General features: G+C 42.7%; 1 protein-coding gene across 4 annotated transcripts in view; it reads right to left on the bottom strand.

Moving 5' to 3' along the window:
- PDPR (pyruvate dehydrogenase phosphatase regulatory subunit) overlaps positions 1 to 18,415 on the bottom strand; it is a 29,454-nt gene that overhangs the window by 7,373 nt on the left and 3,666 nt on the right. For all 4 annotated transcript variants that reach the window (XM_068955854.1, XM_068955853.1, XM_068955852.1 and 1 more), the window contains exons 3-16: positions 16,651 to 16,784; positions 15,575 to 15,656; positions 15,320 to 15,483; positions 13,965 to 14,086; positions 12,638 to 12,755; positions 11,129 to 11,278; positions 8,163 to 8,355; positions 6,489 to 6,613; positions 3,597 to 3,752; positions 3,361 to 3,494; positions 2,800 to 2,948; positions 1,338 to 1,450; positions 836 to 930; positions 98 to 187 (exon numbers count right to left, since the gene is read on the bottom strand). In XM_068955854.1, the coding sequence (XP_068811955.1) occupies positions 98 to 187; positions 836 to 930; positions 1,338 to 1,450; positions 2,800 to 2,948; positions 3,361 to 3,494; positions 3,597 to 3,752; positions 6,489 to 6,613; positions 8,163 to 8,355; positions 11,129 to 11,278; positions 12,638 to 12,755; positions 13,965 to 14,086; positions 15,320 to 15,483; positions 15,575 to 15,656; positions 16,651 to 16,784 (1,825 nt within the window). The remainder of the gene's footprint in view (positions 1 to 97; positions 188 to 835; positions 931 to 1,337; positions 1,451 to 2,799; positions 2,949 to 3,360; positions 3,495 to 3,596; positions 3,753 to 6,488; positions 6,614 to 8,162; positions 8,356 to 11,128; positions 11,279 to 12,637; positions 12,756 to 13,964; positions 14,087 to 15,319; positions 15,484 to 15,574; positions 15,657 to 16,650; positions 16,785 to 18,415) is intronic.

The following is an 18,415-nucleotide window of genomic DNA, read 5'->3' as shown; positions in this document are numbered from 1 at the left end:
AGCAGGCATTTCATTACCCTGAGTCAACTTTGAAAACGTTACTCATTATGCATGCACAGAACTGCCTTAAGTAGCTCCAGCTACAGTGCACTCTTACCTCTATAGGGATATACAGCACAAATCCAGGTTCTCCTGTGTGAGTGATACTCATCACGCGGATTCCATTAGCATAGCCCACGCTCATCTCCTGCGGAATCAGAGGGGGTGAAAACATCCAAACTGGAACACAGTACAGAGATCCAGAAGAAGCATAATCCATCACGCAAACCACATCGACCAGCCCTTGCCCCTTCCTCACTGCAGTTTACCAATGGCCTACGTGCAAAAAATTAAAATTTAAGAATCTAAATAGTGAAACCACATTATTCAGACTTCATAATCACTTCATAACGCTCAGCAGTAACCCTTTGAACTAGGTCAGGACAAAGGCTTGTATTCTAAAGACAAGACAGAGGTTGAATACATATCTGCTTAGCCTTTTAAGCTAACAGGAGACAATGACTGCACAGTGGCTGATCCCAGCTGCCCCTCTGACTGATAGCTTCATAACTGACTACATGAAATATGCCAAGATACCAAACAGCACCCGGCCTACAGCGAGGGCAATACTTAAAACAACTTTGTATTCACCTGTATGTTTAGCAAATAGAACCTAAAGAAAAGTAGTTAAGAAAGTGAGCCTAGTGAGCTCACGACCAATTTAGCTCAGTTACTACAGTAAATATGTATGTTTGTAAATTCACCTCTGACTATCCAAAACAGAATGCTTCCCCTTCTCCCACCCATGCTTCAAAAAACCTAATAGGGTGAGGAGAAACGAAGCACAGTTACTCACCTTGCAGAAGAGAGAGGGAAAGTGTTCTGGAGTTACTGGGGCATACGACAACTCTGACAAGACATCCACAGCACGAGGACCGATCAGATTGAGAGCTAGAAAGAGGAAGGTAAGGGTATTAGGATGAGAGCAGACAGGTCTTACCAGGTCTCTGACTTGTGTATATCCTTGCCCCAATTTCTATTGCTCCTTGGGAAGTTGTGCAGCTTGTGCCGTGGGCAAGTCTTAGGGTTTACCGAAATAATAGGTATGTTTACATTCAGGAATGAAGGAAAGAGTCACGGGGTTCAGTTAGGCTCTCCTGACAGTCTGCAGGAAAGAAAAGCTGTCATACAGTTTGTGCTGTCTGGAAGGAAGAGTGAATTGCTGTTTTCATCCAGCTGTTTGGAAAAGAGACTCAAGTACCACTGTAGACACCTTAAACAATTAATTGGCATGCAGCACAAAGCACCATTTGTGATTTCAGTCGGCATAACAAGGTGTGCTTTTGGTGATTTCTTACCCGTGTACTTCCAGGTCACGTCTTCCACAGTCAGGTTGCTGTCGCTGGGCAAGTGATTCTTCAACCAGGCCCAGCAATGGACTTGTTGGTCAGTAGGGGAAATCATGAAGAAGCTGTAATAGAAAAATTGAAACCAGGAAACAATGAATGGACAGCCACAACATGATTCATTTCATTCTTTGCCAATGATCTACTGGAGCCATTCAGCAACTTCTAAGCTAACATGAGATCAAAACAAGCTGGTTTGCTATGACCATGAATAATATCCCTCTGGACCAACGTCATCGCATGTCACGACAGCAAATCCCAGCCTTCAAGCACCAGCCGTAGCCTGGTGACAAAAGGGAACAGAAGTACTAGGAATGGACTGCAGGCAGTTCTGAGGAACCAAGGGCGTCCCGAAAGTCACAATCATTTTGCAAAAGTATTTGCAGCTCTTTAAGACCAGTGGTTCTAGCTACTCTGTCAAAAAGAGAGCTTCGCTCTCAGAACAATTTCTCGTTTCAGCAAGAATCTTTTCATACACAATGGTGCCTATTAACAGTTTGCCAAAACAGAACTCCATTTGTTATGTGAAAATGACAGTTATTTGTAGTGCAAGTCTCTACAGTGTCTTTCATGTAATGCTGTAGCTCACAGTTATTATTGACACAGACAATACATCTCCAGAAATGATTAACAAGGGGGAAAGCTGAGGGTTTCACACAGAGTAGGATGATACTTTCAAGTAATAGATGAATACAGACAGAAGAGGAAGAGAAAGAAAAGCTGTTTCTAAGAGCTACAAAGGAGAATGCTTTTACACCAACACAGTGAAAATATACATAGAAAATGGGCTAGAGAAATAAAACCAACACTGAGCTGGACCGTGAAAAAGTTTTTAAAACGAGTAGGCTTTTATTAAATTGCCAAGAGAGCCCAAAGCAGTGAATCTAATGATTAGGTCAGGTGATCATGTTAGTTTGCATTAGAGAGCACAAACAAGAACCACGAGAGTGTGCAGAGCTGAGAATCAGAGTAACCACACTGCAACACAACTTGAAATAATCACAAAGAAGCACCTTCAGCATGGAATACCAATGAGATTAATGCCCAGGGGCCAATATGTAAACATTCTGTTTGCATTTTAAATGATTACATACATTAGTAACTCTAATGACTGCTGAAAACAATTTGCCTTTTCAACTGAGAAACATTTGAAGGCCTAACACTTTGTAGAAATCTTGTGTTTTACCTGTGGTACCAGAAAAAGGTGCATTTTTCCCAATAATGGTAAATTCAGGGGCTCCCTCTTTCATTGGGTTACTGAATTAGGAATGTATGCAAAGAATCAATACTTTTTTAAAAGCAAAAGCCTACTACAGGTGAAAAAAAATAAGCTAACGATCTTCACTAAGAGGCTCTTGGAGGTCCTAACATCAAAAGGGTGATGGACAGATAAAGACGCTGTGTGCATACATACCTGCGTTTGTTCAGTCGTGCTATGCTGCAGTCATTCTCATAACCTCCTTGCTCATTAAGCATGCCTGTATGCACAACATGCCCAACTGGCACATCCAGGTCATTTGAGAAGAGATACTGTAGACTCTCCAGTGCCTGGTCTCCTGTGGACTACATGAATTGAAAGGGAGAGAAAGTCAGACAAGCTGCCTCAGCAATATAAATTCACTGGGGCAGTTTACGATCGCCCCAAAATTTTGGCCCAAATTCTTTCAATTGATAATGACCGGGACACTGATGTCTCAAGCTTAATAGGATACAACGGTGACAGAGTGTCAAAGCTTTCAGAAAGGTCAGTCTAATTCCATTTTTAGACTAAGCTGGTATTTCTATAAACTAAGTCCTAGATGGACGAGAAAAAAACATTCTAAGCTAAATCTTGTGGCACAGTCTGGATTTGGTCATACAGCTTGGTTTCCTCTATCTATCGTCAATAGGACATAGCATTTTAGGAAAGCAGCTGATAGCAAAATAAAAGGCCGCCTTTACGAGGCTGAAGCTTTGTTACTTCCGAGGTACTTACGCTTATTTCAAACTTAGTAAAAGATGACATGTCAATGACACAAACTGCTTCCTTACAGCACTTGACTTCCGAACCCACAATGTCAAACCAGTCTGGTTTGTAAAAGGTTTTGCTCTGATCCAAATCCAGTAGATCTAATGTAAAGAAGAATCAAAGGGACAATTCATAAACTCAATGAACTAAAAGCTCACATAGACCAATATGGATGCACTAGGCAGAGGAAAATGTGATCTCACCTTTCCCAGGTGGGACAAAATATTTGACTCTCTCAAACCCGTGTTTCTCCATCCATCTAGCTCCCTGTGCATCCAGACGGTCATACAATGGTGAAGTGCGCAGCTGCCTGCCAGTCTGGAAGTCCCAACGGGGAACTTTCAGATCACAAATGAGAGCTGCAACAGTCACAAAGATCCATTACTAGGTAAAGTGATTATTTTACCTAAAATTTTCTTCCAGATTACCTATAAAGATATTTACTTATAGTTGAACCATCAATGAAATTCCCTCAAAACACTTCTGACTTTCCTTTTTTATTTTTTGGAAATCAGCAAAACTGTTTTGATCCATTTATAGCTATTCAAAATCAGAGTAACAATATGTGCACAAAACAATTACATTTGACAAATACTTGTGGTCTCAGGACAATGCTGTCAAGATAACTTAACAGAACTCTTTTTTACCCCATGAAGCCATGCTGACTAGCATTAATTATTCCTAGTTCTTCACTGACAGCATACTGTAGCAGCCTCTGATCATTTTGACAACTGTAGCAGCCTCTGATCATTCTGACAACATCAACACTAGAGCAGACAGCCCACTGCTACAAGGATCATCTAATTCACTTTCTTCAAATATTGGCAGCTCAGCTCTTTCCAATTCTAATCTTTTCGAAATGGCTCCTACACCTTTTCACCCAATATTTTATTTAGAAAAAAAAGTTACATCAATAAACATTTAATGGCCTCCCTGGTTACTACTGGGGAGTAATCACAGAATCCCAGAACGGTGGAGGTTGGAAGGGACCTCTGCAGATCACCTAGTCCAACCCCCCTGCTCAAGCAGGGTCCTCCAGAGCACATTGCCCAGGATCGCGTCCAGGCGGGTTCTGAATATCTCCAGCAAAGGAGACCTCTCTGGGCAACCCCTTCCAGTGCTCTGTCACCCTCACAGCAAAGAAGTTTTTCCTCAGGTTTAGACGGAACTTCCTCTGTTTCAGTTTATGCCCCTTGCCTCTTGTCCTGTCGCTGGGCAACACGCAGAAGAGACTGGCCCCAGCCTCTCGACACCCCCCCCCCTTCACATACTTGTACCCACTGATCAGATTTCCTCTCGGTCTTCTCTTCTCCAGGCTCAACAGGCCCAGCTCTCGCAGCCTTTCCTCATAAGAGAGCTGCTCCACTCCCCACGTCACCTTCGTAGCCCTCTGCTGCACTCTCTCCTGTAGCGCCACGTCTCTCTCGGACTGGGGAGCCCAGAACTGCACACACCACTCCAGGTGAGGCCTCCCCAGGGCTGAGGACAGGGGCAGGATCACCTCCCTCCACCTGCTGGCAACACTCTGCCTCATGCACCCCAGCGTACCCTTGGCCTTCTTGGCCACAAGGCCACACTCCTGGCTCATGCTTAACTTGTTGTCCACCAGCACTCCCTCCCAGCTCCTTCTCTGCAGAGCTGCTTTCCAGCAGGTCAACCCCCAGCCTGTACTAGTGCATGGGATTATTCCTCCCTAGGTGCAGGACCTTGCACTTGCCTTTGTGGAATTTCAGGAGGTTCCTCTCCACCCACCTCTCCAGCTCCCTCTGAATGGCAGCACAGCCTTCCAGAGTATCAGTCACTCCTCCCAGTTTAGTGTCATCAGCAAACTTGCTGAGGGTGCACTCTGTCCCTTCATCCAGGTCATTGATGAATACATTGAACAAGACTGGACCCAGGACTGACCCCTGGCGGACACCACTAGCTACAGGCCTCCAACTGGACTCTGTGCCACTGACCACAACCCTCTGAGCTCTGCCATCCAGCCAGTTCTCAATCCACAGTTCTCAATACTCAAGGATGCTTGAATACTGCTTTATAAATGTTAAGACTGTACTTAGATCTCCTTTGGTCAAAAACTACTTAAGACTGAAGACGAGATAGCCCAATAATTCTTACTGAATACTTCTACTGTTTTGCCTCATAACTAATTATTTTATTATCATTATTTGGTATTGGATTGCTATCCCTGAAAGAGTGGGTAAAGGGAAGTATGGATTAGTATGGGAACACAACACCAAAACTGAACACAGTACTTACCTTGTAAAGGCTAGAGATTCTGTAGTTATCAGAATCAAGATTTACTGAAAAGCAACTGCAGAACAATGCCAAGAGAGTACAAAGTGATTTTTTTAAGGGAGGAAGGCAAAAGCATGATTGTTTTGTTTCGTGGATATATCTGGTCTAAGAGCTTTACCCAACTTCTCTACCTCCACCTGAACACACCATTATTGTTCAGACTTCGCGTTCAAGTAGCTGTTCTTGTTTTGCTACTCATGGCGTACTTCACACTTTCTAACAGAAGCTCATAAAGAAGCATCCAGGTTATTTCAGGAAAGATAATCAAACAGGATGAAACTAAGTTTGGCTTTAGACAGGAACAATGACATCTAAAATCTGTCCTGCAAGGTACTTATCACAAACTTTGACGTGAGAAAGCAGAACGTGTCTACCAAGACTCCCTGAATCATTTAAAATAACTGGGTTACACATTCCTAAGTTAGACATGATGGTATTTCCACATTGCTGTGATGTTCAAAATATAAGGATGCTTGAGACAGCATAACATTCCCAGTTAAGACCGTGATACAGTTTTATTAGGCTGGAGTCCAACCCAGACATGTACAACTTTGCCCCATACCAAAGGCATAGCGCATAAATAGAAAAAAGCACTGTACCAACAGCATCTCTTTAAGATTAAAGGTTACTAAGAACGCTGCTAACACAACAAGACCGTCCTTTCCCTTTCTCCTGGGAACAGGCTGTACTGTCACAAGGGAGGGCAGGAGCAAGGAAAATGGTTCTCAGAATGACGACAGTTGACAGAGGGGAGACAGCGCAGCAAGCAGTGCTGAATTCAGAGAGACCTCACTTACGCATTACTTCCATCACACGGTGACGGAGGAACGTGCGACTACTCTGGAGAGTACCGAAGCGTTTCAAATCCAGAGGCCAGACGTTTTCTGAGGGATAACCGTTTACCATCCACTCTGCCAGGTACCTGATTGGAGAAGTAAAGAAAGACTGATATATTAGTCAATGTCTTACGAACAAGAGTCTCGTCTTGAAGCCCAGAAGCAAGGCAATTTGGGCATGAGAATTTCTTGCAATAGGGAGAGAACACAACTAACATGGTTTTCTAAACACTAGTAGAATCTGGAAGGTTTCCCTTTTATAAAACCCATCCACCAGATATCCAAATTACTAATCTCCCATTAAGACGAAACGTACAGAAAAGCAGGAAGTTAAGGACACAGGGTAAATGAAGCCAGAGACTGGACAGGTAGCCTGGCAGACACTTTGTCAAGTCCTCAGGCTACACTACAAAAGGGAGTGCTGAATATGTTTAAGTTGGAGTTAGGAGGCCGACTGCTTTGTCATTTTTCAGTACCTGGTGTAGGCTCAGCCACAAACCATCAGTGACAGCATTCATTTCAGCACGAGGTACCAGCCAAGTTATGTCTAGCTACACTTCTAGCAGTGAAGGAGGAAGGCATGCTCCAGAGCTAAAGGACAAAGGCAGCTCAGACCAAAGCAGAGCAGAAGGATCTGTTCACAGTCAGTAAACAGAAAAACAAAGGGGTTTGAAACTGATCATTAAAAGTTACATTAGCAAGCTAAGCTGCTTATCTTGAGGCTGTAGCAACACATGGACAAGTACTGTTTTACCTTCAAAAGTGATTCTAATTCTTAGAGAACCTCACTGCAAAGATTCTCTGTACTTTATTACGAGAAAGAAAAACGATGATTTCCTTCCCTGGTGAATTAAGCTATTAGACAACAGACAGAAACTAGTGTAAACAAATGCATACTGAGATCACCCATGGAAAACAAGCAGCTTGTTAAGAAGACTGTATGACAGAAGGGATGCTGGGTTGCCAAAACCAAATGACAGTCAGAGGAAGTCATGACCATTTTGCAGGCCGCTTTGCTGCTGAATGGCACTTATACGCCTGTCAAAGTATTTGCATTAACACAGGAATTGGATTTTTTGGGAAATGATTACATTCCTTGCTCACTGGCAGAGGACAATCTTTAACTATATTGGCAGCACTTTGCATGGCATATGCAGTGTTTCATTAGCATCAGGTTCACTCTGTTTTCAGAGAAATTAACTGTAGTGTCAACTTGAATGCCGTAAGGACTTCAGCCAATTAAAAAAATTAAAGGGGATCATGAAGTACAGAAGATGAGAGAATATGGGAATTTTATCTCTTTGCAGTAGATAAAAAATTAAACCAGCTAACTCCACAAGAAGCTTATCAGTCTTCAGCAGACTGCTGACCACTGAAACGTGGTTCCTAAAGAGAGGTGTACAGGATAGGAGAAAAGTCCAACACCGATTTGGAACACACACAGGAGAACATAATCAGACTATGGCAACTGTCCCCCTCCTTCACTCAAGTGGGAAACAAAAAAAAGTCTTCTTTCTGTAGCAGAGAACAGGTCTCAAATACTGACCAGAACAGTCTACATAGAAGGATCATCTGAGCAGCCTCTTTTCTTCATTAAAACCTTACTTATACGTATAAGAGTGATAAACCACTTACTTGCCTGCTCCCCCACCATATGAGATACCAGCTGAGTTCATTCCAGCCAGAACGAAGTAGCCCCGCACAGTGGGCGACTCTCCCATGATGCACCGCATATCTGGCGTGAAGGTTTCTGGGCAATTCACCAATTGCATGATCTGCAAAGCCTCCAAACCTGGCATCCTGCGCAGAAGGGCACTCAGAAGTGGCTCTGGTATCAAAGACAAACAAAAAAACCCAAAAAGTCACCGCCTTCAGTATCTAAGCATTTCAGCTATTTCACCTTCATCGTCAAACTGGACACAAACTAGTCTACATAAACCATGACAAAGAGGGCATGCTATTATCTGAACAGATGGAAATGGCTTCCATGCTTCAATACCTTCACAGGATAAACAGTGCACCAGCTGGATTGTACTAGAAGATGAGCAGACCTAATCAAACTACCCAAAACGGATCACGCAGCATATCATTAAAACAGCCATACTGATTCAGACCATGAGTTAATCTAGCCCAGTATTGTTTTCAACAGTGGAGGAGAGTGCTTAGTTTTGCTAGGGAAAACAACGGGAACAGACATCATAAATAGATGCCTCAGGAAGAATAAGAGCAGGTAAATCTATGACACTTGTCCCACATATTCTACCAATCTCCACTTACCTTCAGCTTAGAGGACTTCCTAAAAGCCTGATACAGTTTGTCTATTTAGCGACCCCTAATGGATCTCCCTTCCAAGGACTTGACCAGTCTTCCCCAAACCCACAAAAATATCTTACACCTATTGGCAAGGAGTTGCACAGGTCTACTATTTGTTATCTGAAGAATCATTTCCTTTGGCTTTGAAAGTCATGCTCAACTTGTTTGATGCCCCCTAGCTGACAAAGAAGAAGAGACAGTGAACAGGAGATCCCCAGCGACTCTATCCATCTCACTCAAGATTTCATACACCTCTGTTTACCTCCCTTTGGTCATCGCTCTTTCCCAGCCCCCTCAATCATTCCTCATCTGGAAACTACTCCAAACCTTTGATCATCTTCTTGCTGCCCTTCCTCAAGGCCCTTCTAGTAACACGATACCCTCTGAAGGTTCGGAGCCTAGAACACTACCTAGTATCTGGCAAGCCAAGGATTTCGACTTGCATAATGAGGTTTTCTATTTTGTTTTCTGTTCCTTTCATAGTAATTCTTAACATGCCATTTGCTTTAACTGAGCTGATGTCTTCATGGAGCTAATATAACCCCAAGGTCAGCTCAAAGCCCATCAGTTTGTATGCTGAAGATCGTTGCCACCCCCACCACACACACACATGTGCATCACTTCATATTTATCCTCATTGAATTTCCTTGCCGCTTTATCACCCAGTCACGCTTGAAAGGTCCTTCTGAAAATCTTCAGCCTGATATTTGAGAGCATTAATAAGGGGATAAGCTACCTGCTTTGTTCTTCTTGTCCAGAAGTTACCTCTGCCTAATACTCTAGATAGAAGCTCTCAGGATTCAGCACTAATAACACTCCTCTGCTTTAGATACAAGCACTAAGATAATCAGATTTCACATAACCTAAGAAGTTACAAACAGAAATAGTCTTTCTGACCCGATCTTTTTCTTCCCTCTCTCACGCACAGAATTCTAGAGTGAGAGCCTGAAGTTATGGATCAGCGTTAAATTTGTCCTTATATCCAGCTCAATGTTTAAACAACTTTGCAGGCTATTTTAAAAATCAAAAGGTGTTCCAACCAAAGAGATCAAAGCAGTAATACAAGAGCTCAAACCACGGAAACCGTAGCCCTAGAAAAGGATCAAATAGTGGCTGAGTAAGTTATGACTTTGCTCAACTTGCCAGTATGTTTGAATTTATAAAAGGGTAATGGCGGAATACAGCATGCAGTTGCTTCCAAAAAACTTAGGTGATCTGTGGGTGCCAGTGAGCGGTGCCTTTTTGTTTCAGTAATATCTACAAAATCAAAAGGGAAGAACTGGGAGCAGAGCTCAAGCAACTCATGAGTGAAACTGTATCTTCAAGCTAGCCTGTAGTCATCTGTAAATCTAAACATTTTCAGCATATTCCAGCACAAAAGCACATCCCATTCTGGCTGTGCCCCATCACCCTGGAGTTCAAGCTGTTTATGGTATCAGTAAGGTATGTGCCATCCAGAAAAGTAAGATAAATCAATTTAAACTGGGGAGAAGCTGCAAGAATGCAGAAAGAGCTCAGTGAAAGTCTGTTTGTGCTTAGAGTCACAGACAAAGGCATGGGCAGTCAGAAGGGAATCGGAGATCTCTGCCCCTAAATAAAAGGCAAATTTGAAGATGAGAGGGCACATGTGAACTTATGAGGCATAAGAGAGGAAAAAAAGACCAAGCTATGTTCTTTCCTACAGAAACAGCCCTCTCCTTAGAAGTACGTACAGAATATATGAATAGAATCAAATAATATAGGGAGAAGAAGACAGAACATTTGGAATATAACAAACCACCATATCGTCAATGGTGGGATGAAGTCTGGGAAGCAACACCACACAGCTCTACCCACAAAGAAACTTCCACCAGTGGAAACACACTTGGCAGTCACTGCTGAAGAGAGCTGCAGAAACAAAATACCAGGGCTACATGGCAGGTCACCAGCGCTCATCAGCAGGGTCACAAGAGGAGTTGCAGGCAGCACTGACAGTCAAAAATCAAATGCGATGGAAGAACAATGCTGGAAAGTTTATTTGGTACTTCACTGCACTAGAGGAAACAAATATATGCTGAAGGTGAGTGGGTGTTCTTAAATGCTACACAGATGTTGCTGCAGTCCTTGGTAAAGGGGTTACTGACAAACGAAGAGATAAATGAATTTGAAAGAACATTCATCTTTCCCACACCTTTCAGATAAAGGCAGACACACATGCTAACTGGTCTGTAACAGCCTGCCTGTTGCTAACTCTGCCTTCTGCTGAAGCCACATGTTTCACTGCAGTGGTTCTTTTCCCTCTGACATACCAAAATGATCCCAGTCTTCCTGGAGGTGCTGAATCTCCAGCTGGTTCCGTCCCTCTGTGAAGAGAGGTTTGGGGTTTTTCTCAAAGCCTCCTGAGAGGATGCCACCTTGCCAGTTGCGTATGTAGATCCTGCCATCTGGGTCTACAATAGCTGGGGAGGAAAGAAAAGATGTGCAAAGGGAATTGAGAGAGGGATAAATACCTCAGACCACAGTTGCACAAACACTGTGTTGAGATCTGGTGATAGACTGGGCCAAACTAGCAGCCATGGGAAGGGATAGTCTCAGTTCCCCAGCCCCCCACTTCCACATCAGTTCTGGTTCTCATGTCACCCTCTAGTGAGCCAGTTTAGGTTACTAAACCAGCATTAACTCCCTTCACAACCATGCACGTTAACTTTCGGGCAGCACAGTAAGTGGGATTGAATCTAAAGAGCACTAAAGCCAGCAGGACAGTGTTACCAGGAGCAGGAGGACACAAAAGGGAGTCATAATCCATCTGGCGCCAAGAAGTTGTTATACTGGCTTAGCTCCACTGGAGCTGCACCCAAGACCAGACCGTCCACCAACAGAAGTCTGTCCTCCCCCTCTTTTTCTTCTTTTGTTAAGAACAGCTAATTTTAATGGCCACGCGTCACTGATCCAGTCTGCTGCTGCAGGGATACCAGCACAAAGAAAGCGGGCAGCACTGGGGTAAGGAAAAGCAGCCAGGTGAGGATGGCTTCTTTCAGTGGTAGTGTCAACTTGGAAGCATTTTTGAAATTCCACCTGATATGTTCCATTTTAGCTTTTCCACATACAGAAAAGTTGATTTTTTTTTTTTTTTAATTTACACAATCAAGTAAAGCAAAGCACTCAGAGCCTCTGGTCAGAGAGCTGAATTCCCTGGAGAGCATAAACATTACTCCCCAGAAGTAGCAGCTCTTGCTAAAGACTGAGAGTGAATAAGCAAAGCTTTCCACTTCCCAATCACAGTTTTCAAGCACAAGGGCTTTTCTTTAAGAAAGCCAAAAGCCAGAACATGGGGGAGGAGGAGCAATTACCTCAAGTGCTTTGGTTGCCCCTACAGCTCAAAGACATGTAAATGCCATTGTAAAGCCTTAGCTTCAGTTGGAGGAAAGGAATAGATGGGCCGTTTGGGGACAGCAGCCTGAAAGGAAAACATAGTGGCAAGGCTAGCACCCTCTCTCCAGCCGACAAAAGCAACAATCCAAGTCTCAAACACACTGGCTTGTCAAGCTAGAGTTAAGGTCATTCTCCTCCCTAAACTGACAAACTCTGAAAATCTCAATTCCTGCAGTAAAAGTTTTCCCACGAATAAGGAGAGAGATTCTTCCTACCACTGAAAGAGGACACTAAGAGCAAGTCAGCTGGAATGTTCTTCACAATCCCAATTGAGCTGAGAACTGATAGCCCTTAGTTACGTTTTTTTGTCATAATACACCTACCTCCTCTTGGAAAGGCAGATATAATTCATCAAGAAAAGTGGAATAGAGCTCAAGAATCCTTACTTGGTACGCTGCTTGCTAGAGGTTCCTTCAAAGGATACGTCAGGAGGTAGAAGTGTTCACAGGCATGGACTGGGATACTGACTTGTTCCTCCCCAGAGTGACCCAACTCATAGGCCCACTGAAACAAAAAGAGAGGAAGGAAAAAAAAAAAGCATGTTAGAATGCACAAAGAAAGAAAACTAACTCAATTACTCAATTTAAAAAGGCAGAAAGAAAGCAAGTAAACAGATCACCTCTGTGGTTTCACTTTCATAAAAGACCAAATCGGATTTGGTTCAGTCCCTTAAACCTCAAACAGAAGAAGATTTCTGCTGCTTTCTTAGAATTTGAACTGTTTGGGACAAAAATTGTTTTTCTGTTCGTCATATAACATTTAGAAAAGCAAGGCCCTGACTCAAGACTAGGAAACATCAACTTACAATACAAAAGCAAATAAGATTTATACAGCAATGTCAACACTACACTCAGCCTCTAAAAGCATAATAGACAAGATTTAGGTGCCTGTACCGCTAAGACCCCATATTAACTAGACAGCCAGTTGCAAGCTGAGAAACAGCAATTGTCAGATTTCACAGCAGAGAAGTAACAATATTTAAAAAAAAAAAAAGAAGAAAAAAAAGCTTCCTGCAGTGGGATGAAGGATAGGGAGAGACTGAACTGTCTCACTATGGGCTAAAGCAAAATCCTTCAAGGCAGAAGCATGCGTCCCTCCCAGGAGGGAGGACAAAGGCAGAGCTGCACCACCAAACTGCAGGGTGCTCCTCAGCAGGTTAACATCCACTCTATGATGCCAAGCAAACGGCAAGCGCTTGCTTTCCTCCTCTACACCCCTGCTGCTCAAAGAAGCTAAATAACACGACTTTGATGTACTTCAATAAATCAAGCCAAAGCACAAACAGTACAAAAAAAAAAATCCACTCTGAAGAACGTGCACGTGTTCTTTCCTTTTTTTTAATTACAGAAAATTTGCTCGAATCCAGTACCTATGCAGCAATAACTCAGTTCTACTAATTAGAGCAACGCTTCTTCAGAGAGAGGAAAAGAGACAACACTAAAACCGTTTGTGGCTACTCCAAGAATTAATTCAGACTGCAACATGCTGGCAGTCCTGTGGGAGGACTACTATTGTCCTTTTGGTAGTCTGATCTACAAATGGACATTTTTCTGTTCTGTGGAGCAAACAGTTTTGGCTTGTAGTTTGCCGAGTCTGACGGAAAGAAAGTGGCTTTATAATTTTTTTCTGGAGTTCTCTGAAAGATCTCCTTTAATAATACAGAAGACTCTAAACCAAAGGGAAAAAAAGAAAGAAAAATGTTAATAATCCTACCTGGCCAGCACAGTTGACAAAGTACTGGCATGAAATCTGTCCTCTGTCAGTCTCTACTCCAGTCACGCGACCCTTCTGGACCAAGACATGACTGACACTTGTCCGTTCATGAATCTGGACGCCTGAGAAGACATAAGAAAGTCAGCGTACCACCAGCTTAGATCCAATTTAAAAGCTTATATTCTCCTTAAGACAAAATTTTTACGCTTGACCCGATAATTCCCAAGTGAAACCCTGTCATTTGTAAAGCAGCATACACGTAACTTGTACGGGCATAATTGAAAGCCTTAGGGTGTGAAGAGTTACAGTGTTCTTTCCCATGTGACATTGGGTGATAAATACACCCCAGTATCAACAACATGACAAAAAGATCTCTAAGCTATAGACTTCCTTCAACAAGAATTCCTTTATGCCACAAAGTCTGAGGCTTCAGGTGGCAAGACTGCTTGCTCTTTTATGGGAAGTCAGTCATTTTGTGAAAAAATCGTTTAACAGTATTCAGAAAAAAGCAGTACTAAAAGACCATTACTTGCCAACACAAAACCTAGCCAACAAAAAAAGCTTTGCAACATTTTAGCCTCCAAATATTTATTCCTCCCTCAGAAGGGCATCAAGTCATAAAAGCCCCAAAGCCCAACAAAAAGCACATAAGCTGAGTAACACTTTAAGAGCAAGAAAAGCAACTGGTTTTCAGCCCCAAGAGTCCCTATGCAGGAAATAGTACGGCTATGCTCTATATGCCTGTCTCCACTGCTGACTCTACCTAACTTCCTCCAAGGTAGCTTCTTCCAATCTGACAGATTGTCATGCTTAATGAGCCTAATCCCTGCCACTGAATCTACGCTCTACTCCACTTTTAATCCTCTCCAATCCTCTCCAAATTTGCCAGTGTTGTCCAAACAGCATTTACCACTTCACTTCCAAACCCACTGAAGGCATATGTGCCCAATGAAATATTCAACAAGAGTCTCATGCCTTTTGCTTTGTAGATAACTAAACTCTTCTGATGTGAAATTTTGACTAAGGTCCTATTAAGGATTGTATTTATGACAAAACAGCGTGTGTTTATTCAAAAAAACATGTAAGCAATGAGTACAGTAAACTGGTGCTTGATCCATCAAAGCAGACTGAGAATGTCAAGGAAAAAAAAAAAAAACAGCCTGGCTTTTGTTCGAGGAAAAAAATGAGTTTTAAAGAATATGAACCTTACAGAAATAACCAAGTTTTGGTCTTCGACGCCCAGTTACAGCCCCAAAACCAATGGCACCCTCATGCAGAAAATTATATTCTTTTCTGGAAACAAGGCACCTATCACGCAGGAGAGCATTCTATAGATTTAAAAAAAGACCTCATACCATTCCGCGAGGCAGCAGTTGCCAGAGCCAGACTCACATCGGCAGATGACACGAGTGCATCTTCTGGCACATACATGGCCCCCACAAGGTCGTGAATGTTGATAAGTGGGTGGAGCTGTGCCACTTGCTTTGGGGTGATAATTTCGCAAGGTATTCCCATTACACTGCCACAGAACACAAGGAAAATGCTGTCACTAGTCCTGCAGGAGAGCTGGTGCAAAGTCGAGATCAGGTATATTTCCTGCTTATACGTACTTCAGCGATGAAGCAATGCGTTTCAGAGAGATTAGTCGATCCTGAGTCTGAGCCAGTGAAATAGAGCCTGTCTTCATGTACCCTATGACAATGACCAAAGATAAGTCAGATTAAAATAATTCAAAGATCCTGTCCCAATCTCAGACCCATTGCTTTAGACCCATTGCTTCCATTACGCAGGAGCCAGGGAAACCCAGATCCCTGCGTTCACTCATCAACTAGTAATCAACAACAACTTTAGTCAACATTTCAAAAAGGCAACTTAATTTTGACTTATGTTCTAACCCTCCATTGCACTACCTTTGTTTGTGTTTATAAAAACAATTAAACTGCACATGTGCTACCAATTAAAAGAGAAGAGAGGTTACTGACAAAAAGAGAAAATGTCATCTAATAACTACTCAATCAGAAGAAAACCTTAAGAACTAAAAGCATGACATGTTGTGGCAACTCCACCAGCTGCAATAGATTATACTGACCTCTAAATACTAACCTTAATTACAGGCACAGTTATTAACCTGTGGTGAGTTTGACACATATCACAAGTCCCTGTAACCAGGAAACTATCAGTGCTGAAGTTCTCCATATCAGGTGTGTGCCTCAGCATTTTGGCCAGAGTGAGAGGGAGGACTTCAACACAATGTTTCCTTGAGGTTTCCAGGAGTGAGACTAGGGTATAGTAACTTGCTTTGCCTATGTTTAGCACTTCTGTTAACCCTTTTGGTTTTCTGACAAGTGAATTGGTGCAGAAACTGGGTCATTTGCTCCAGTCTCTGCAGTACACTTTTTAGTCTCCTTGAAAAAATTCATCTACCTTTGTCCACCTTACAAACAACAGAAAAAGATGATCACAGTTTGCAAGTAATCTGCCTTCAGTCTGAGCATCTGATACCCTTCCTCCCATTCTTCCAACCACATCAGTAACGTTCCTTTGCATCTGATTCAGGCTAAGTATATCATCTTGGAACAGGAACTACCAACTCTAAGACAGTGTAAAATTACATTATTTCAGTATTAACGCTTCGATTGAACTTCACAAAGATTCCTCAATTACACAAAGATTACACTTTCAGTACCTGTTTTTATTCCCGTCTCTTGCTCCAGTTGCTGATACAGCTTGTTGGAATAGTCTGCCATCTTGAGCTCTATGGACACTGGCCTGGCTGTGCTCACAATGCCAGCACAAAATCGAGTAGTCCCAGCAGCCAATCTGCAAGAGAAGTTGCAAAGAAGGCCTCATCTGGCTAACGTGGGGAAGCAAACAAACCTCCCCAAGGATGCTGCTCCAGCAGCTCTACTGACGGCACAAGCCAAACAACAACCTCTCCCTCAAAGGTATGAGGCCAAAAACTGTCCCTGAAGCAGACAGCGTTGTTCTCAGGTGGCAGGAGCTTACACAAAGCATCATGGATCAAGAATCTTCTCCCTCTGGAATACACTATTAGCCACAGATACCATAATCAGATGCTTGCACTCCCAGATAAAGGTGAAATCTTTCACGCATTCCTGACACCCAGCTTAGTTTTAGCTGTATATGGGAAAGAGACTTTTTCTTTGTTACAGATAAAAGCAGCTCTCCCGTAGCTTCGTATTTTGCTGTGGACACATCTCCCCTTTACTAACCTAGCCCAGGGCGTTTTTGTGGTGCAGGCACAGATCCACAGCAGCACAACGCTACAAGCAAGACAGCTCTTCTCCTTGTGATCTTGGGGCTAGCACAGATCTCCTGAATCGGTTATGCGAGCATCCCACTGCACTGAACAGTACAGACAACTTCTCAGGTGCAAACTGCAAAAAGCTCCCCTGTTAAAATCCAAAGTGTGACAATCTGCCTGGGAGTCCACCACAGAAGCATGAAACCCTGTAACTGCACCTACTTAATACAGAGATGGAAATTCACAGCCAGGAGTACATAAATAAGCCCCTCTGAGAATTAACAAGTTGAAAAGCAGTCACCTCTAGCAAATTTCAGATACCTGTTTACTACGGCAATAAAACCCTAACTCTTTTCAAGCCAAAGCAAGAGAGACTTTGAGTTAGCTGTGAAGCATCCCATTGTGCCATGGAGTAACACAAAGCACAAAGGCCAAGCTACATGAGAGGGGCTTTGGAAAACAATATAGCCTCACATAAACTGCATCAAGTAGAATTGCTAGCATACAGATAAACTCTTCAGAGACCAAATTATGGTGATAAGAGTTTAACACACTAATAAACTCTACCCTCTACTTGAAAGAAAATTATTACAAGCAAGCAACACAAAATATATAAAGAATCACGGGCCTGGAACAAAAGTTGTATGTTGTACTCAAGCATAATCCAAGTTCCTTTGGGAAAAAAAGAATGAAGGCAGCCGTTTTCTCCCTCTATTTGCTGCTATTTTAATTCATGTGTTTAATTCCTTCTCCAGTCATCCAATTCAGTCACAAAAGTACTATATCATTACTTCTTTTACGCAGTAAGGTGTCAGTTGAGACTAGCTGGGACCATTAGCGAATACCACTGGGAGAGCAGCATGTAAGCAGACAGAGATGCTGAAACCCAGGACACCTAGATTCTAAGATGGCAGCTGAGCCTTTGACAATTCTGTTTAAAATTGCTTAGACTTGTCTAAAGCATGACTTAAGCTTGGTGCTAACTTTGCCTTAACTATAGTAGGGGTTAAAAACACATTAGCGTATTGACTAACACGCACTTAACGATCACCCTTCAAGACCGGGCCTCTCCCTTGCTCAGTCTCCCCTAACCGCAAATTTATGCGACACAAAGGAGATCAATAAACAAAGAATGCCATTAATTAAGCACAAATATCCAAGTACCTACCAGTAAAATGAAGTAACT

This window comes from Struthio camelus, chromosome 10 (genome assembly GCF_040807025.1).
Source record: "Struthio camelus isolate bStrCam1 chromosome 10, bStrCam1.hap1, whole genome shotgun sequence".
In the NCBI taxonomy this organism is placed as follows: Eukaryota; Metazoa; Chordata; class Aves; order Struthioniformes; family Struthionidae; genus Struthio; species Struthio camelus.
Note: the sequence above shows the minus strand (reverse complement) of the source record. Positions and strands in the feature narration are given on the sequence as shown.